The sequence below is a fragment of the Phycodurus eques genome, chromosome 5, assembly GCF_024500275.1.
Source record: "Phycodurus eques isolate BA_2022a chromosome 5, UOR_Pequ_1.1, whole genome shotgun sequence".
NCBI classification, from domain to species: Eukaryota; Metazoa; Chordata; class Actinopteri; order Syngnathiformes; family Syngnathidae; genus Phycodurus; species Phycodurus eques.
In genome coordinates this window covers 4,040,001-4,058,098 of record NC_084529.1, presented here as the reverse complement: position 1 = coordinate 4,058,098, position 18,098 = coordinate 4,040,001, and the positions used below count along the sequence as shown (strand labels likewise).

The 18,098-nt window shown below is 46.6% G+C and overlaps 1 protein-coding gene across 3 annotated transcripts; it reads left to right on the top strand.

The window, feature by feature from the left end:
- Nucleotides 1–193: 193 nt before the first annotated feature.
- On the top strand, nt 194–17,499 carry LOC133402833 (FYVE, RhoGEF and PH domain-containing protein 6-like). 3 transcript variants are annotated; one of them, XM_061677018.1, is made up of 21 exons: nt 194–398; nt 2,402–4,172; nt 6,918–7,059; nt 7,763–7,830; nt 7,960–7,990; nt 10,637–10,788; nt 12,134–12,290; nt 12,599–12,686; nt 13,023–13,073; nt 13,142–13,200; nt 14,367–14,438; nt 14,536–14,604; nt 14,836–14,919; nt 14,995–15,074; nt 15,214–15,316; nt 15,429–15,566; nt 15,739–15,844; nt 15,908–15,996; nt 16,073–16,201; nt 16,567–16,706; nt 16,788–17,499. In XM_061677018.1, the coding sequence occupies exons 1-21, from the start codon at nt 389–391 to the stop codon at nt 16,822–16,824; spliced, it is 3,576 nt and encodes a 1,191-aa protein (XP_061533002.1). In that variant the 5' UTR covers nt 194–388; the 3' UTR covers nt 16,825–17,499. The 3 variants fall into 3 exon arrangements, with proteins under 3 accessions (XP_061533002.1, XP_061533001.1, XP_061533003.1); XM_061677017.1 differs by having other exon boundaries at nt 15,739–15,996; XM_061677019.1 differs by lacking the exon at nt 16,788–17,499 and having other exon boundaries at nt 16,544–16,691.
- The last annotated feature ends 599 nt before the right edge of the window (nt 17,500–18,098 follow it).

Below are 18,098 nucleotides of genomic sequence, written 5' to 3'. Positions count from 1 at the left end.
ATTAATTATCAACTCATACATTTCCCAAATATTTTTGGGGAGATTTTATTTTTTGTATTTGTAATTTTTTCTGAAATAGTCCCTTTTCTCCCTGAAAATTCACCCAATAGCCAAGCAAGAATGAGCCAGTTCAATGGTTTGGTGCTTTGTGGCGCCCCCCTACGGATTGTCAGTGTCCCTACAGGTCGGAAGCTGAAAGTAAATCCACGCACTCGGTCGCACTCGAAGCTGCCGTGGGGCTCCATTTTATTATTATCATCATTATTATTATTATTATTATTATTATTATTATTACCAGAGCCACCGTGGATAACCTTCGTTGACGTGACGATTTGGAAGCTTGAAGAATGACGTTTCCCCACCGAAAAGTCGACGGGCTGACGCGAGTATGAAGTCGGGTAAGCGAGAACGAAAGAAATCAGCACGTTGTTTACTTTTGTCACGCAAAAACGTCTTGGGATTGACCGAACGGGACGTGTTCACCATTTATTTCTCGATTCATTGCCCAAAAAAAAATAATAATAATAATAAGTTGAAACCGGTCACCGATGGCAAACTCAAGGCCCGGGGGCTCAATCTGTTTCACCAGATCTTTTTCTTTTTTTGTGGACCAGTGAAGCAAATCAAGTGTGTCTACTACTTCATGTTTCTTGCGAAATGGATTTGGTGCTTTCATTTTGGCAGAACATCTGTACAAATAATCATTAAAAAAAAAAAAAAATCAACCCTTTTAACAGCTGTTACCAGCATTTTCTTTTTCATCAAAGCTCTTCACGTAAATTGAATAATATTTGGTTATCATTTTCCATTTTTTTTTCTGATTTCAAATTCAGTCAGTTGTTAAAAATGTACATTCATCAAATGCGGGGACAATTGTATATATGTAAAATGATGCTGATGTGATTTTAGAGAGTTTCCCTGTGACGTGACGCACAAAGATTGTAATTTTTTTCCCCTGTTAAGTTATTACAAGCATTTGCTTTTTCACCAAATCACCTCTTAACAATACATTTTAGCGGTGCTACAATGAATTGATGAATCAACAACTATGTGCATTTTCTGCACTGTCAATTTGTCCTGTTTTTGAAGAAAGGAATAGAAGTTACAATGGGTTGGTTTCTTTTTGCCCAAAAGGTTTGTGAACTTCCGCGCTAAAGCGATCGGTCGCTCCCCATCTCGTCTTATGTAAAAAAAAAAAAATTAAAAAAACACACCACTTTCAACCATTGTTTGTTATTTACTGACTGCTTAAAGAGGACAAGAAAGTTTTTTGTTTTTTTTCTAACCTTTCGGGTGTTGGGTCCACTAGTTTTACTAGTTGTACCAGTTTGCATGACTTCCTTCCCGATTCCCTGGACCACCGGCACCCACCCCCACCCTAACCCCAAATCCTCCTCCTCTTCCTCATCATCATCATCAGTCTGCCGACATCGACCATTAGCTGGATTACTGAGCGTGGTGTGGTACAAATATTTGAACCCCCCGCAAGGAGAATTTTCTACTTTAGGTCAGGATCAGTGATTGCAAAGCAGCTTTTAAGACTTAAAAGAGTGTTCGCAGCCCCCCCACCCACCGGGGCAACATCTGGCATCCATCTGAAAATGGATTCAGCACACGATTTGGATTTTCTGGTTCTCGTGTCGGATTTGATTTTAAAGTGGAATCTCCACGATCCGCCGCAATCCCTTCCATTTAAATGTTTACCTATTGTGATCAAAATAATCCAGACCTGGATCAAACCATCCCGGTCATAAAACCTTGAACTGTCAGACTCTGCTTTTTTTTTTTTTTTTTAAGTACCATTTTAACATTCTTAACAACCTTTTTTAAGTGTTAAAAATAAATCGAACTCATTCACTCGTGGATGTTTATATTCATTAACGTTAATGAACCACGGATGTATTTACAGTGTGTATTTACTTAAGTGCATTTTACAATGGGTAGGCGCCGAAGAGGGTCTCGCTCAGCTGGTCTGTGAAATTCAGGTTTGGAAGCACTTTAATGACGAACAGATGCCTGGCGACGGCGGAGTTGCATCGCTTTGGATTTGAGATCAGCACAGTTTTTGAGTAGAAGATACAGATTAGGCATGGACTCAGTCTGCTCAAGGGGAGAAACGTAGCATCAAAGTCACTGTTCCGCTTGACATGCTTTTTTTTCCTCCACTTTTTGGTCAGAAAACTGTTTTTATTGTAAAACCAAGCCACATTCTGCTGCTCATTACTAAAAAATGAATAGTAAAATGAATCCTTCATTTGGCATCTCAAGGATACGCTTTGTCCTTCAAGGTTTTCTGCAACTTGAGAGACATCTTTTCCCCCCAAATTTGGGTTGAGTTCCAAATGTTGCAACCTTTAGGGCGCTGGACAGCATTTGTTAATCGCATTCTGTGTCTCCTCAGGCATGCACAAGCCACCTCTGGCCCCGAAACCCAAGCTATCCCAGCTCCAGCCGGGGGTGCCGTCTCCCTTGGCGCCCAGAAAAAATGCCCTGTCGCACCAGTCTCCCGGCTCCTTACGGAAGATGAAACCGATGCTGGCACCCAAACCCAACCCCTCCAAGCTAAACTCCAAACCAGGCGCTTCAAAGCTGCGGGCGACTACCGTCGGCAAATCCCCACAGATGGTTGGCCTCCTGAACACCCAAAATGGAATACAGCGTGACAACAAAAAGCCAAACTGGGATTACATTATTCCCATTTGTCTGTGTAGCCAGAAAAACTGCCGGTGCATCCGTGACAGTCACATGAACAAAACCGAGGAAGACTTCAAGGCTTTGGACGAGGTCAAAGCCGAGGACAATGGAAAGACCACATCTCCAGAGAGAAAGACTGACAATGCAAAAAGAGAAGTCACACATGCGTCAACTGCAAATGGTCATCTCGAAAACCACCAACCTCCCCAAGAGACTTCATCTGCTTCAGACAAGAACCACAACAAAAACTCAAATACCTCGAGTTCTCAGATTCAAGTTGGATCGCTTCATTTCAGAACTGTCAGCCGCGAGGCGAACGCTAATGCGATAACCCGGGACGACGCCGAGCATGATCCAGAGGAAGACGCAAATCCCTCTGAGCAAAAACAACACCCAGCCACCCCGAATAAGCCCATCCCTGTCCCGGTGCCACAGAGACCCAAAAACCCCTGGCTGGCCCGCCAGGAAAAGGTGGAGGAGGAGAGGGAGAAGAGTCTGATCCAGGAAGGGAGGAAAGTGAAAGAGTTGAAGGTGTCAAGTGAAGGGAAAGGCGGCGCTTCCTCATCTGTCAGTTGGACTGCTGGTGGAAAGGGAGCGTCGCCGTCATCTGCCAGAAGACCGGCCCCTACGCCCAGGAAAAAGCCTCATCTCGTTACAAGTCCCGCTGCGTCACCGCTCCAAAACAACGTGGACGAAGAAGACCTGGGCTGGGACAGCAACACCTGCGAAACGGAGCTATCCGTCGACAAGGAGGATGAGGAGGTGGAAGTCGAGAGAGACGCAAGGCGTGATCAGGAAGCCTCCGACAAAGACCGGACAGATTCCAGTTTTCACTCCGACGTTATAGACGACCACGACGGAGCAGTCAAGCTAGTTCCCAAGAAGCCGCGAAGAAACAACAGCCCCATGGCGTGGATGAAGAAGACGGAATCTCTTGAAGTCGGAGAAGAGCTGAAATCAGGAGCTAATGTGAAAAATCAGAAGACCGTCGCGACAGATCTTCCTTCGCTTCCGGTAAAGATGACAGCTGACAGCACCCCAACGCCAACCTCGGGCAAACAGAGACCCAGGTCCTTCTCCGTTGCGGACTTGGTCCGCTCCCGAGGAAGGAGTAGCTCTTTCAGGAAGCTTCTGGATCAGAAGCTCTCTGTCATGATGCTGCCAAAGCTCATGGCTAAAGGATCCCAGACGCCGCAGTCCGGCGAGCAGGACATACGGCAGCATCTCCGCAGCGCTCTCGGGGCGGAAGGCGAGTTCTCTTGCCCTCTGGTCGGACTGGAACAAAGCGTAGACGGAGACGAGCGGGACGTTAACTATGAGAACGTTTCCTACTACGAGGAGATATCAGACTACGAGAACGTCTACTTCGGCGGCTCAGAGGGTTCCGGCGCCGCCTGGCAGAGTTTGTACGACGACGACGGCATTTATGAGGAGCCAGAGGCGTATTTGTCCCCGGATAAAAACGCTGACTATGACAGGTATGTGAGCGTTTTGGGTTTTTTTTTTTGTCTGACACGTTTTCTTTATCCACTCATCAAACCAAAACGGTAACACGGGGTCCTCAGTTTACGACAAGGTTCCGATGTCGTAAAGCCAGGAGTCGGAACGCGCCGTGGTCTATCACTAACTTAAGTTTGCGATATACTGTAACTTAAAGAACAAATGATGCACAGATATCATTCAAAACAATCGAGCAAAGTACAGCGCTAAGTGAGCGCGCCGCCTTGTGCCGCTGCGCAAGCTAGCTCTCTGTGCGCCCTTCGTTACCCTGGATCATTTCCACATTGATTCAATTAGAACCGCAAACACAAGGCCCACTAAATTTCCTTTTGAAATTTCTATTAATGTCACTGATATGAGTATTTCAACGATTGGCAGAAACATATTCTGACGTCATATTTTCAAGCTTTTAATGCCAAAATGTCTTTACCGTGAGGTGTCCCAAATGAAGTTTCCTGATTTACAGCATGTTCGTGACATTTTTGGATATGTTCGATTTTGCTACGATTGCTTAATTCGCCTTTTCCATGAAAACAAAGACAAATGCGTCTTGGTGTCGTAAGAGTACTTTTTTTAAAGGTTTTTTTTTTTTACCGTTAACGCCACTGGAGAGAGCCTCCCGATGTTGTTGCCAGGATGATGCGGCCGTTTCGCATTCACACAATAGCAGACGGCGAAAATAAATGCTGTTATTTCTCAGGTATGAATACGTACGAGTTTGGGAAAGTGTCGGAACGATTGCACGTCTTTACAAATGAACAAATTGCGTGAAGATGACCTCTGTCAGGACCCACTTTGTATGGGTGCCTTGCTCTGTTAAATCAGGCAGGAAAGCACTGGCGACTCGGGCGTTTAGCTGCAAAACTGAACGGAATGCAGCCCGCTCACAACATTGAACCTTTAATTCGTCAAGCATGTCGACACTCTTCGGTCGCAGTTTCCTGCTTGGGGAGTTTGGCACGTTTGCCGTTCAGGCGTGGATGCTTTCTGGGCGTACCCGATGAGGACTTTTGAAATTATAATAACCTCCCGCTTTACACAGCCAAATGTGCCGGTAGACAATTACAGTCGATGAAAAACCTACCGTATGCACTGCGTTCCAAATGATATTTTTCTCCCGTTTTCGGAAATGGAAATGGAAGTTGGCATAATTTATGAAGTCATCAACCGTCAGAAGATAAACGAAATGTTTTTGAGCACGCCTTCCAATCAGAACAGTATTTTTTTCGGGGTGAAAAATACAAAAGTAAAAATGCACTGTTACAAATTATTACACACAGTTTCAAGACATTTGACGGGTTAAAAAAATGAATACATTAATTAATTAATTAATAAACGCCACCTCCTGGCTGACGTTGCAGCCTTGTCGGGACATGGTGAGCTTCCACCGGGTATCAGATCTCGTGCCGCATTTGGAAGACGCCTGATTCCGAAAGCTATTCGATTCGATGCAGTTTTTGGTTTCCCCCCCCACCCCCCATTTACACTTCCATGACGCACGCCGGAATTCTGTCACTCGCTGCCAGCCCTCCCAGTTAACGGTTACTTCCCAGTGCCTTTGACTATATCCGTCAATGGCAGTGAACGAGTTCAGAGCAAAAAACTTGAAATTGCAGCGTCAATCTGCCCCATACTAAAACAAAAGCCAATAAACATCACATTGTGGACCAGGAATTTCAAAATTGGACACATTTCGTAAGAATTAAAGCGAATTTCTGGAACTACCCCAAGAATGTACCAAACAAATGCAACTTTGGCTCTTAAGTTACTGTAATGCTCTCGCAAGTGGGCAAGGAGAGCGATTTATATCGCAGGAATGTCTGCGCCTAACAAAACAAAAGCTTTGCATTCATGCTTGAATGTGCTACCCTCCGTTCCCAGCCCAGCAGGATTACGCCGTACAACTGAACACTCTGACACTCGCAGCTCAGCTTAGCTTATCTTATGTTAGCGTAGCTACCGGGCCTGCTTCGAACAGAAAGAAGAATAAAAGGTCGTATTGTCATTGAGGAAATGTGGTGAAACGGCCCTTCCCTGTTAAACTGGCCTCATTGCCCTTAGTCCCAGCCCAGGCACACCTGTGCAATAATCACACGCTTTCATCATGGGAAATGCAGGATGACATCGTTCTCAATTGAATGTATTTTACTGTGCAAAAAGAAAAAAAGTTGTATTTGATCGCGTCTACAACCAAACCACTGAGTCGTAGTCGAACAAGTTCATTCTGCTTCGTTTGAGTCTGCACGACTGTATTAGACAGTACTGCCCCCTGGCGGAGGGGGGGGGGGGCAGCACACTAATTGGATTGCAGCACTAAATCATGACACGCACGCTGTTCGATGCTTTGCGCGCTGTTTAATTATGTTGTTACTCTCACTTTCAGAATGTACATTTTGTATGTGTTTTTTTTCATTAAAAAACAAAAATGCATTTTGTCTTTTTGGAGGGGAGACTAAAATGTATTAATGATATTTCCATTCATTTCAAAGAAAGAAAGATGAATAGGATAGACAAGAAAATAATAGAATAGAATAGAGATTTATTGTCATTGTTAAAAATAAATACAATGATGCAAGTATTGAATTTTTTTTTTTTTTAAAGATAGGTGTTAAAAAACGATTTTTTTCCCCCTGTTATCCAAATATAGCTCGATACAACTGAACTTTATTATCCTCAATATCCTCCTGACTTTTTTTTTTTGTGTGTGTGTGGTTTGCTGGCAGAAGTTCTGCGGACGAAGACGTGGACGATGGCGGGTCGGACGACGACTTCACGCTGCCTTTCTCGGACGACGACGACGACGACGACGGAGACGACAGCTCGGTCTCAAGTCAAGGCGACCCCGAGCAGTCCGAGGAAAATGCGGTGAGCAAAACAAAGTGGCAGCGGTGCCTTCATATGCAAATCCCGTTGGTTGCGTGACCACGCTCTCCACTCAAAATCATCTTTCCCCGTTGAATGCGTGCGGTGCCATGACAGTGCACCCCCGCATACTCGCGCTTCAGCACCCGCGTATTTTTTGCAGAGGATAAAGAATATATGCCCGTGAGACTTGTTGTTGTCTGTATACATGTATTGATACGGCGTTTGTGTTCAAATAGCCGTTGCTTGAACGGCAACAACGCAGGGACACCGATGCTGTCGGATAGCCCGTCTGTGGCGTTTTGCATTGTTTGTCAGCATGAGGCTAGGCAGTTTTGTTTTTATTTTCTTGGTCTACGTTATGTTGCGATGAGCGCTCCGGTCAGCTGTGTTGTTCTTAAAACGCCTTATAAAACAAGTTGCATTGGATTGGAGTTGGATCGTGGAAATTAGCATAGATGTTATGCAATTATAACACAAAATATATATAGATATTAAAAAAAAGGTATATCTGTTTTGACCAGTGCCATTGTTGTTGGATTTTTCTGTAAGCAAAGACGAAAAAAAAAAATCTATTACGACTTTAGTGAAAAGCTCAGATGACCGGTTGTTTTTTTTTTTTTTTAATGCTTCATCTTCATCATCATCTTCATTTTTGACAAACAAATCCTTTTTTTTTTTTTTTTTTTCCCCCCTCTCGTGATAGACGCAAAGTGGCCCCCGAAAGACCAAGACCCATCACATCGCCACTGAGATTATGACCTCTGAGAAAGTGTAAGACGCCGAAGACGCCGTTCACACGTCAATGATGTCAATCGTGATGAGTAACCCATTTTTTTGTTTTTGTTTTGTTTTGGTTTCCCACTCACACGCTAACAGTTTGCTTTTATGGTTGCTTCTTAGGTTCGTTGATGTCCTGAAGCTGCTTCACGTCGTGAGTACTCTACGTGACCTTTTGCCTTTTGGTGTCGCGTGTGTCAGCCCTTTGCGTCCAGACTCCAACCGGAAGGCGCCTGTGCCAAATCGCCACTGGCGAATGTAACCGTATTTTCTGTATTGCGACGTAACGGCGAGGCCAAAGTGCAGACACATATTCGGAATTAGGCAGATCAAAGATTGACCCGGTTGGTTAATTCCACACTTGATGTACGTGCAGGCACTCCAGAGACGCAAACATTTGTATAGCAGCAATTCAAAAGTCAATTTTTTTCTCCGATTTAGCACTTTAATTCATCTATGTGACTTGCTTCCATTTTGCTCATCTTGAAGATAACAGTGCTCCAACCTGCCCCGCTAAAGTGAAGTGGAAAACAAATACAAATTGGGCAAGTATGTTAATGTGATGCCCTCGCATGTGGGCAAGGAGAGCCACAGTCGCCGATGATCTTCTGCCATTTATTGAAGTGGAAAAAACTGTCACACAATAATACAAAATGAGAACACTCACAAGGAGCTGCTGTAGGCCACAGTTCACGCCCAGACACTCAACTGATTCAATGTTGTTCGAATGAAATGAGCTGGATGAATGAGAATATTCATGTCATGTCAAAAAGCCACTGACGTTCAACACGAGCCACGCGGTGAGTCCGGGTCCCTTACGGCGCCTCTCTTAGTTGTATATCTGAAATTAAATTACGATTTTGCTATCAAAAGCCTTTTTTGCTGTTGTTTGAGGTGTCACAAAAGTTAAAGTCGCTGTTTTACTCGATATATTGCTTTGCACGGAAAGCCCCGGCGTTTTGGGTGAAACCGACGCATCGAAAGAGGAACGCTGGATGGCTATGTGGCATTTTTGTGATTTGATCGTGTTGTCCAGTGGTGCACAAACACGTACGCGCACACACACGTGCACACACCCACCGCAAGAGGGTGTGGCTAAACCGGCTCTCCTCATGCACACGCGAGAGGGTGCGGCTAACCCGGCTCTCCTTGCACACATGTGAGAGGCTGTGGCTAACCCGGCTCTGCTCACGCGCACGCAAGAGGGTGTGGCTAACACACACACACACGCAAGAGGGTGCGGCTAACCCGGCTCTCCTCCCACACCCGTGACAGGGTGCGGCTAACCCGGTTCTTCTCGCCCACAGGGCTCACATTCCTCGCAGTTTTCTGCAGAGGTAGTTTATGATCTTGACAATGACATGTCAACTTGGACTTGCGCAAAGCATGGAATGCAAATGTAATGAACCTTAGGGACTAATTACTTTCTCACCGCGATAAAATTGCGTCAGCGTTTGTTTTGGAACCTACTGTGACCACCTTTTGATTCGGTTCAATTACCGTCTCCACACCTGACCGAACAAACAATTGAATTAAAACATAATAGTAGGGTGTGAATGTGAACGCGGCCGATTGGCTGTCGTCGGACTACATTGCGCTGGCTTAAAAACGTCCTGAATGATTGCTCTTTCGGGAAGCATTTTTAGAAACGTCTTTGGCAGCGAATGAGTCAAGTGCATTTCCCAGTCTGTACTTTTTTTTCATGTAGCGTAAATCGGCCATTAAATAACCCATGATTATGTCATGAAAAGTTTGAGAGTAGAATACGACTTTCAGTCTCACGAGCCGAAGTGTAACTGGAGATAACGGCTGAAATGTACTCATATCAGTTTAAATATATCATAAAGTGCCACGTAGTATTGATTACATCTAACAGGGAAAAATTACTGCAATTTGCTACGAATACTGTTGAGGTTTTCGTTACTCGGTAACGGCAGCTTCACTTTATTTCAACGGAATTCACACAAAACCATCTCGGGGTCAGAGGTTGTTGTAGTCATCAAAACTACACTGGGCCAGTTCAAAGTTGCATAAAACATAAGCTCCCGTCTTTCATTTCCTCTCCTCAAATATTATGCTCCTCTTCTGTGTTCATAAAAAGACGGTCATATGAGCAGACGTCAGTGCGGCCCGCAGACGGGAAGTCGGCGGCGGAACGGAGTCCGCTGATGACACACAGTTAGACCGAGCCCCCCCCACCCCCCCCACCCCGCGCTGTTTGTTCAGGCTCCGCGTCCGCACGGCGCGCAGGCCACTTCCCGTGATGGCGAACGCTCACGTGAGCGCTGTGCTCGGAACACAAAGTCATCGGCTTGACCAAAATGTTCACGGTTGCGTTATTTAGCGACAAATGAACATACACGTACATACACAACATTATCTGTCGTTGACCAATACTGGCCACTCGTGCTTGTGAAGTCTCTGCGCCATTGGCACAATTGACAGCGTTCCAGATGATCGCTCTTTTACTCATTGCAAACTGCTCTCCGTTGCTCGAGGACTCGCCGTCATTTGCACAAATGTCAAAAAATCGGGAGTTCACGGTAAAACTTGTCCGTCGGTCAGGTTCGCTCGGGTCTCATTAGATTAGCGAGCGCACACGTAGCGGCCATCTTTCTTTTGATTTCGTGTGGGAATTTCCCCGCAGGCGTCCCGATTCAGTCATGCATTCACATTTGTTTTAATCTCATCAATATTTTGCCCATTTTTTTTTTTCTGTCAGGCGAACGTGACGGTGATATGATGTCATATTTGACAATGGGGCACTGTTGTTGTTTTGTTGTGATCATGCGGACCGCAGGACTTCCGCGACGCCGTGGCCGAAGCCTCTCGTCAAAACGGCAAACCCGTGATCGAGGAGCGTCTGCTCGACCGGATCTTGTACTACCTCCCGCAACTCTACGAACTCAACCGGGATTTGCTGCAAGAGCTGCACAATCGACTGGCCGAATGGTAGCGTGCGCTTCTCCGAGTGTTCTCCATTGATCGGCGGCAGGGCTGTGCTCGGCGTCGCCGGGCCGACCTCGATCGCGTCGCCGCCGATGTTTTGACAAAAACACGATGTGACGGCATTTGTGTGGTTGCAGTACTGCATGATATGTGATTGATTGAGGAAACAGTTTAATGGGTCCTCACTACTGATTCTGAAGGCCCTTGGCAGATTAGATTGCCGTGGCAACACAGGCTGAAATCTAATTGGAGCAAAAAATGTTAACATCCGCAAGCATGTAGCACGAGCACTGCCACCGCGAGAAAAACTACAAAATGAAGAGAATGGACTGTTGGGAAGAAACAAACATAACTTCAGCGAGCGGTCGCCACTGGTACCGATCAACACCTACGGCCCAAAACGAGCGCAAATGCTCTCCGGCGGAGGTCAAAAGTTCTCGCACCAAACTTTTGAAGATGTCATCTGTTCTAACCAAAACAATCCAGCGCTGCTAAACTCAACATCAGGAAATGACAACTTCCGGACCAAGAGGCTGGCGTGTGACGCTGCCAGTTTATCAGTCCGGCGGTATTCCGGCATCCGCCGACTCGTGCTGGCGCTTGGAAAAAAAAAACGGTGACTCAATAGTGTGTCTTGTTGTATTGGCGGCGGTTTGCTAGCAATCCTAAGGGAGAATCTTAAACGTCCTGGGCACTGTAATGAAGGTCCGTTCCCTTTAAACTGTCGTTTGCAAAACATGTTCTGGAAAACAAACAAGAAAAGATATAGGAGATCTAGTACAACAGCTGGCTCACCGTTGCAGACTTACTTCCTTCAAAGATAATAACGCTCACTTTTGTTTGCCCGCGTCAGGTTTGAATTGAACGCTGTAAGTGCTCCACGACAGCTCAGGATCCCCCCTGTCAGAAGGAGTTTCAACTTCCACCTCCGGGGGGGGACATCGAGTCCGAGCGGACCGTGTCCCGCGCCTCCGTTGCCGAGGCGGCCGACCGCAGCTGCGGCCGTAAGGCGGTCGGTGCCTGTCGTGGCGGCGATCCCCGCGCCCGTTGGTGTCCACCAACGGGCGCGGGGGATGCCGTCAAGCTGAAGGAGGAGTCCTGTCGGACCCAGGACACGCTGGAGAGACCAGAGAGTCTCTCGGCTGGCATCTCTCTTTTTATTATCAAAAGCTTGATGAAAGTAAATGTCCAGAGAGATACTGTCAAGAAATATTCATCTACCATGTGCATTTCTTGTTATCTTTTTCCTTTTCTACTCCAGCTGTCGTTTTGTACACGCGCGCTTGCTGAAACGTGTTTTTTTTTTTTTTTTTTTTTTTTTTTTTTTTTTGTCTTCGTGCGCCAACAGGGATGAAAACGAGCAGGTGGCCGACATCTTCCTGAAGAAAGGTCCCTATCTGAAGATGTACTCCACATACATCCGGGAGTTCGACAAGAATGCGGCTCTACTGGAAGAGCACAGCAAGAAGAACGCGGCCTTCGGTGCCGTCGTGCGACAATTCGAGGTCACGGGAGCCGGCTGGCGTGTTTCTCTTCCGCATGTTAACGTGGCGTTCAAATACAATACTCGGGACGGCAATTGATACCAATTCGGTCACTCCGATTCCCGTCCTCGTTTATATTTGTCTTTGGGGCGAACTTTCATTTGACCAACCGAGACTTCGATGCACTTTTAACCTTTAAAGCCGAACTTAATGTGACCCCGTGAATGTCCGAGGATCCAAAAGCTGCTGTGATTTCTTTATTTTTTTGCCGTTTGCGTTGATCTTTTTTTTTGTTTGTAATGTGTTGCTTGTGCCCTCCTTCGCCCCAGGCCAGCCCGCGTTGCGCCAGCTTGGCTCTGAAGCACTACCTCCTCAAGCCCGTCCAAAGAATTCCTCAGTACCAGCTCCTGCTCAGAGGTGACTCCACCAAGCGCGCCTCTCGCCACTTACATCCCGCAAACTGTAAAGCGCCCTTGCATGGCTCAGCATTGGCACTCAGCTTCCCTTTCGTGTCTGTCGAGGCAAAAAAACAAAAACAAAAACAAAAAAGCCAAAGAAAAAGCTAAACCTGAACAAAGTGGTCTCCTCTGAAGTTTTGCCCCACTTAAAGAGAATATTCGTCCCCAAAACCTTTGATGGAATTCCCAATTGTGACTCAATAGATTCGACTCTTTATAGTGTAATAGGATTTTTTTTTTTTTTTTTTTTTGCTTGTTGACCCAGACGGCGGTGCCGTTTGTTTGTTCTTTCCAGACTATTTGAAAAATCTGTCCAAAGACTCGGCCGACTACAAGGACACGCAAGGTAAACAAAAAAGTCACTTGACAGACGGAATGTGCAACACGTAACGCGGACGTTTTCGCTCCGTTCAGCTGCTCTTGCTGTTGTTAAAGAGGTTGCGAATCACGCCAACGACATCATGAAGCAAGGGGTAAGAGGCCATTGCGGGTTGGACCAATCTCGCGCAAATACAGCGGCGCCTTGAGGCTCCCCGGCAAGCAGCGGTTCGGCAGCCGCTTCAAAAAAAAAAAAAAAACACACATTTCATCCATGTGGTGGGGTTACGTATGAAAAATGCTATTTGAGCGCAAACAGTGGCGCACATGCAGGCACGCGATATAACACGACACGCAGTCGTAGACAGTGGACCCCCGCATATTCGCAATTCACTTATCCGCTGATTTCCTTTCATTTTCCCCCCAATGTAAAACAAATAAAAAGACTTTTTGTTTTTTACTTTTTGTTTTTTTTATGGGGAACAAACTCCAAAAATGCCCATTGGTGTTTTATCCCCACTTATTCAAGATTTTTGGGTGAACATTTCTTTTCTTTTTTTTAATTCAATGCAATCATCAGCCGATTTGGCAGAGTTCCCCACTCGATTCTTGATCCTCTGTGAAGAATGACGAATATTAGTGCCCGCTCACTGAGTCACTTACAGTAGTTGTGCAAATTGTCTTTGTTTGTGTCTGCGTGACTCTGTTACACCGCCCCCCGGTGGCTACCTTGCGCACACCAGAAGGAGCCGCAATGAATGGATCGTGATGCACAAACTGTTCTATTGAATCGTGTTTTTCCAGTGGACCTCCTGTAATCGCGGCGCTAGGGAAAGAGAATTGTCAAATAATGAATGATCCCTTAAAATTCACATGGGAAGAAAAACTAAACAAAACAAAAAAACTGAAAGAACACCCCGAGGCACATTAGCAGGGAATCGAATCAAACAAAGGTGAATAATTGGGGAATTGGGTCAAAAATAAGGCGAATCAGTGGGCGATAGGTTCACGCCCCAAAATTGGCAAATAGGTGCATTTATGAGCGCCACACTGCGAATATATGTTTTTATAAAGTATAGAGTGTTATTTGACTTATTATAAAACACGTGACACAATTTTTGTATGTTTTTTGGTTTGTTTTTCGGGAGGCGGAAACGGATTGACGGCGTCTCCGTTCATTTCAATGCGGAAATCTGTTTTGAATTCCAAGTACGGCGGCGGAACGAATCACAGTCGCATCTCAAGGCGCCGCTGTACGGGAGAACTGATGCCAGTTGAAAGATGGTGGTTGTGAAGTCTTGTGTTTGGTTCCCACGCAAAGGACAACTTCCAGAAGCTGATTCAGGTGCAGTGCAGCCTGAACGGCCGTCACGAGATCGTCCGGCCCGGCCGGGTAAAGCCGCTTCGACCGCGCTCGTGACCCAAAAAAAATACAAAAAGAAAATGGCCGCAAATGTGATTGGAATCATGTGACTTTTCTTTTGTGCCAGACATTCCTGAAGGAGGGCCTCCTCAACAAGCTGTCCAGGAAAGTCATGCAGCCCAGAATGTTCTTCCTGGTACACCTAACGTGGTTTTGTTTTGTATCTTAAACGTGATCCGTATAAGGCCGAAACACATTTTCAGCCATCCCATTTTGAACAACACGGGCTCGATCAAATGTCGCTAACCGGGAAAAAAAAAAAAAACCATCCAGACTTTCAATCTCGAGGCGACATAATGCCGCGAAGAGGAAGAGGGAGGAGTCGTTCAAGCGATTGTAGGCAAAATCTTGTCGTTTTCTCCTCCAGTTCAACGACACGCTGCTGTACGCCACTCCCGTTCAGTCGGGCCAGTACAAGTGTAAAAACATGTTGTCTCTGGCGGGGATGAAGGTGAGAACGCCTCGACTTTCCCCCCGACGACGACGATGATGATGATGATGATGATGATGATGTAAACCGTGTTAGGTGAGCAAACCGAGCCAAGAGGCCCACCAGAACGAGTTTACCATCGAGAGCGTGGAGCGCTCCTTCATTCTCTCCGCAAGGTAATCAATTGCACTTTTTGGACGAGTTCACTACAGAGGGAATGAAACTTGTCAAGGAATGTTTATTTTAACAACATTATTTAAACAACCACTTTCCCCCCCCCCCCCCCCCCCCCCCCCCCCTCCTCCTTCTCTGCAGTTCGGCGTCGGAGAGAGACGAGTGGCTCGAGGCCATTTCCACAGCCATCGGCGATTACACCAAGAAAAAGATCACGTTCATATCTGGAAAGTCCTTCGACGAGGTGACGCAAAAGACGACGCCGCTCGGTGCACCGAGCGAAAAGGCCGGCTCGTCGGCGGTTGTCACGAAACCTCGGCGCTCATCGCTGCGTTTTCCGCAAATTCAATCTTCAGGTCCAACTGAGCGACGGCGCTTCTTTGGGCGCCAAGGCGCCGATATGGATCCCGGACCCACGCGCCACCATGTGTATGGTCTGCACCTGCGAGTTCACCCTGACGTGGAGGCGGCACCACTGTCGAGCCTGCGGCAAGGCGAGGCGCTTCGACAAATGATACCAACGCGCGTGTAGCGCCGATAGGATAGTCGCGCACAAACGAGAATCGTTTTCGCCACTTCGTTCAGTACTTTTTGTTTGCTTGCTGTGCCAGGGAGATTGCCCGAATCGAGGTTGGGAATAAGTGTGCCGTTTTTGGGTGCCAATAGGTGGTGTGCCAATCCTGTTCCTCCAACAAGCAAAGCCTCGAGTACCTCAAGAACCAGTTGGCGAGAGTGTGCGACCAGTGTCACATGGCGCTGCGGGAGCAGAAAGGTACGGTTCCTCACCGCTTCGAACCCCGAATTCACCGTGACGGCTCTCGTTCGTGCAACGCAGGCGAAGAGGATCTCTCTGGAGCGGCGTCTCCCAAAGCCTCCTTTGCGTTCTCTCGTAAACACAGGCGGATACCGGCGGCGCTCAAAGAGGTGAGCGCCGGCTTTGTCGTCGAGACGCTATCTTCGACGGACGCATCTCTCACCGCGATGCGTTTGGCTTCGTCAGGTGTCCGCCGGCACGGGCAACTCCTCCATGAGCGGCTATTTGCAGCGGTCCAAGGGCAAAAAGAAGCAGGGGAAGCGCTTGTGGTTTGTGATCAAAGATAAGGTTCTGTACACCTACGCTGCCAGCGAGGTGGGCGACACTCCGCCGATGTTCTGGCCCGGTTTTACACTTTGCGGCTCAAGTGACACAATTCGCACCGTTTGGGATATATGCGTCAAAAATTGCACGGAAACGGATAAGCTTCACGTCGGAATCGAAAATTCAGCAAATGTCGGATACCCGCTTTAACGCAACTGCGGGGAGAACGCACGGATCGGATACGCAGTGAACCTCGGTTTATCGTGGGGGGGGGATACGTGAAAATCTGAGCTCGGGAGATCATTTCGAAAAAGGCACTTGCGCTGACTGTGTAAATCCAGCCGATGTTTTTCCCAAGCCATCGAGAGGAATCGATCGGTGTCCCACGTACAGTTGCAATCCTTTCCGTCATGCAGGATGTCGCCGCCTCGGAGAGTCAACCGCTTTTAGGTTTCGTCCTAAAAGTCGACTCGTCGCAAAGGTTACAGTTCAAGCTTTACCACAAAAACACCCCGTACTACAATTTCAAAGCCGACGACGTCCAAACGGCCCAGAGGTAAACGACGACATCGGTAACTCGCAGCGGCTGTACGAGGTGAGCACGCACGTTATACTGACTCGAATTTGCGCTTAACAGGTGGATCGACACATTCCGAGAATCGGCCGTACTTTAGGATCCGGATGTCGACGCGTCGTCCCTGCACTCCCAGGTTTCACCTCGGTGCTCCCGGAGTTTTCGTATCGGTTCGGATCGGAATGCTTTTTGCCCCCATTTTACTCCCCATATTTTCATGCAGAACAGTATCGTATCCAGTTTTCCACCATCTTTAGGGATTCAGCCCTAAAATCCCCTTCATTGTCTGCTTTAGTCGCGTTCGCAGAAAACCTGTGATGTGTGATGAATCTGCCATTATTATTATTATTTTTATTTTTTTTATAAACCCAGGTTTGAAGTGGTGTGTGTTCCCCCCTCAAACACACACACGCTAGTATACATTTCCCATGACTAGTAAGCGAAGCACTTAACTCACTTCAATGCAAGTAAATAGCTCGCCACACCTGTTGTGTAAATACCAGTGATCCCAAATGCTATATATATGTAATCGCGCATTGAATACGCGCATCCTCTTACTGAAATAAATATTGTTTTAGCATTCTGTCTGTGATCGACTCTGTTTAAAAAAATGGGCAGGTTTCCATTTCAAATGTAAATATCGATCCCCTTTGTGTGGGTGAATGTTTTACTTGTTTGAAAGTCAGAGCCCCAAAAGATGACAAAACTTTGCAGAATGATGCCCTTTTTTTCCTCCCCCCCCGTGACAATCCATAAAATGACATCTAATTGATTAGGGGAAAAAAAAAAAAAAAAAAAAAAAAAGGTAAACTATCACTGATCCAATCACAAGATGGAGCAATGAGTTTATTTCAATGACTTGCTCGTCATGTCTTCTAATCAGTCGGGTCAAAACAACATTACAACACGACATTGTAGTGATTTAATTAGCGTTGGTATTATGAATGCGAGTGGTTGTTTGTTTCTCTGCGCCCTGGCGATTGGCCGCCAACCAGTTCAGGGTGTACGCCGCCTCTCGCCCGAAAACAGCCGGCATAGGCTCCGACGCCAGTGAGGATAAGCCGTATAGAAAACAAACGGATGGATCGCATTATGAGGGGGTCTTCGGTAAAGTCTCCCCTCCTCATCAAGTTTGAGTAGGATTCAACGGACGGCAGAGAAAGGGTCCTATTTGAGAAAACTAAACAATGAGTTTCCGAGCTTTGTACCATTTTTCTGGACCAAATGGTGCAAGATATCAATAATAGGCTATAAGCAGTAATCAGGTAGTTGGACCAGGGGAGACATTTTTCCAGTCGTTCAACAGGACGACCTCTGTGCCCCTAAATGCCAGTGGAATTAAAAAGTTGCCCATTTGACTGAAAAACAGTTGAA

Bases quoted from the DNA above. Each gene is read 5' to 3' on its own strand.
- LOC133402833 (XM_061677017.1), top strand. The intron at 7,991-10,636 runs GTGAGTACTCTA...TGCGGACCGCAG, and splicing joins TCCTGAAGCTGCTTCACGTC to GACTTCCGCGACGCCGTGGC. The intron at 15,317-15,428 runs GTGACGCAAAAG...TTCAATCTTCAG, and splicing joins CTGGAAAGTCCTTCGACGAG to GTCCAACTGAGCGACGGCGC.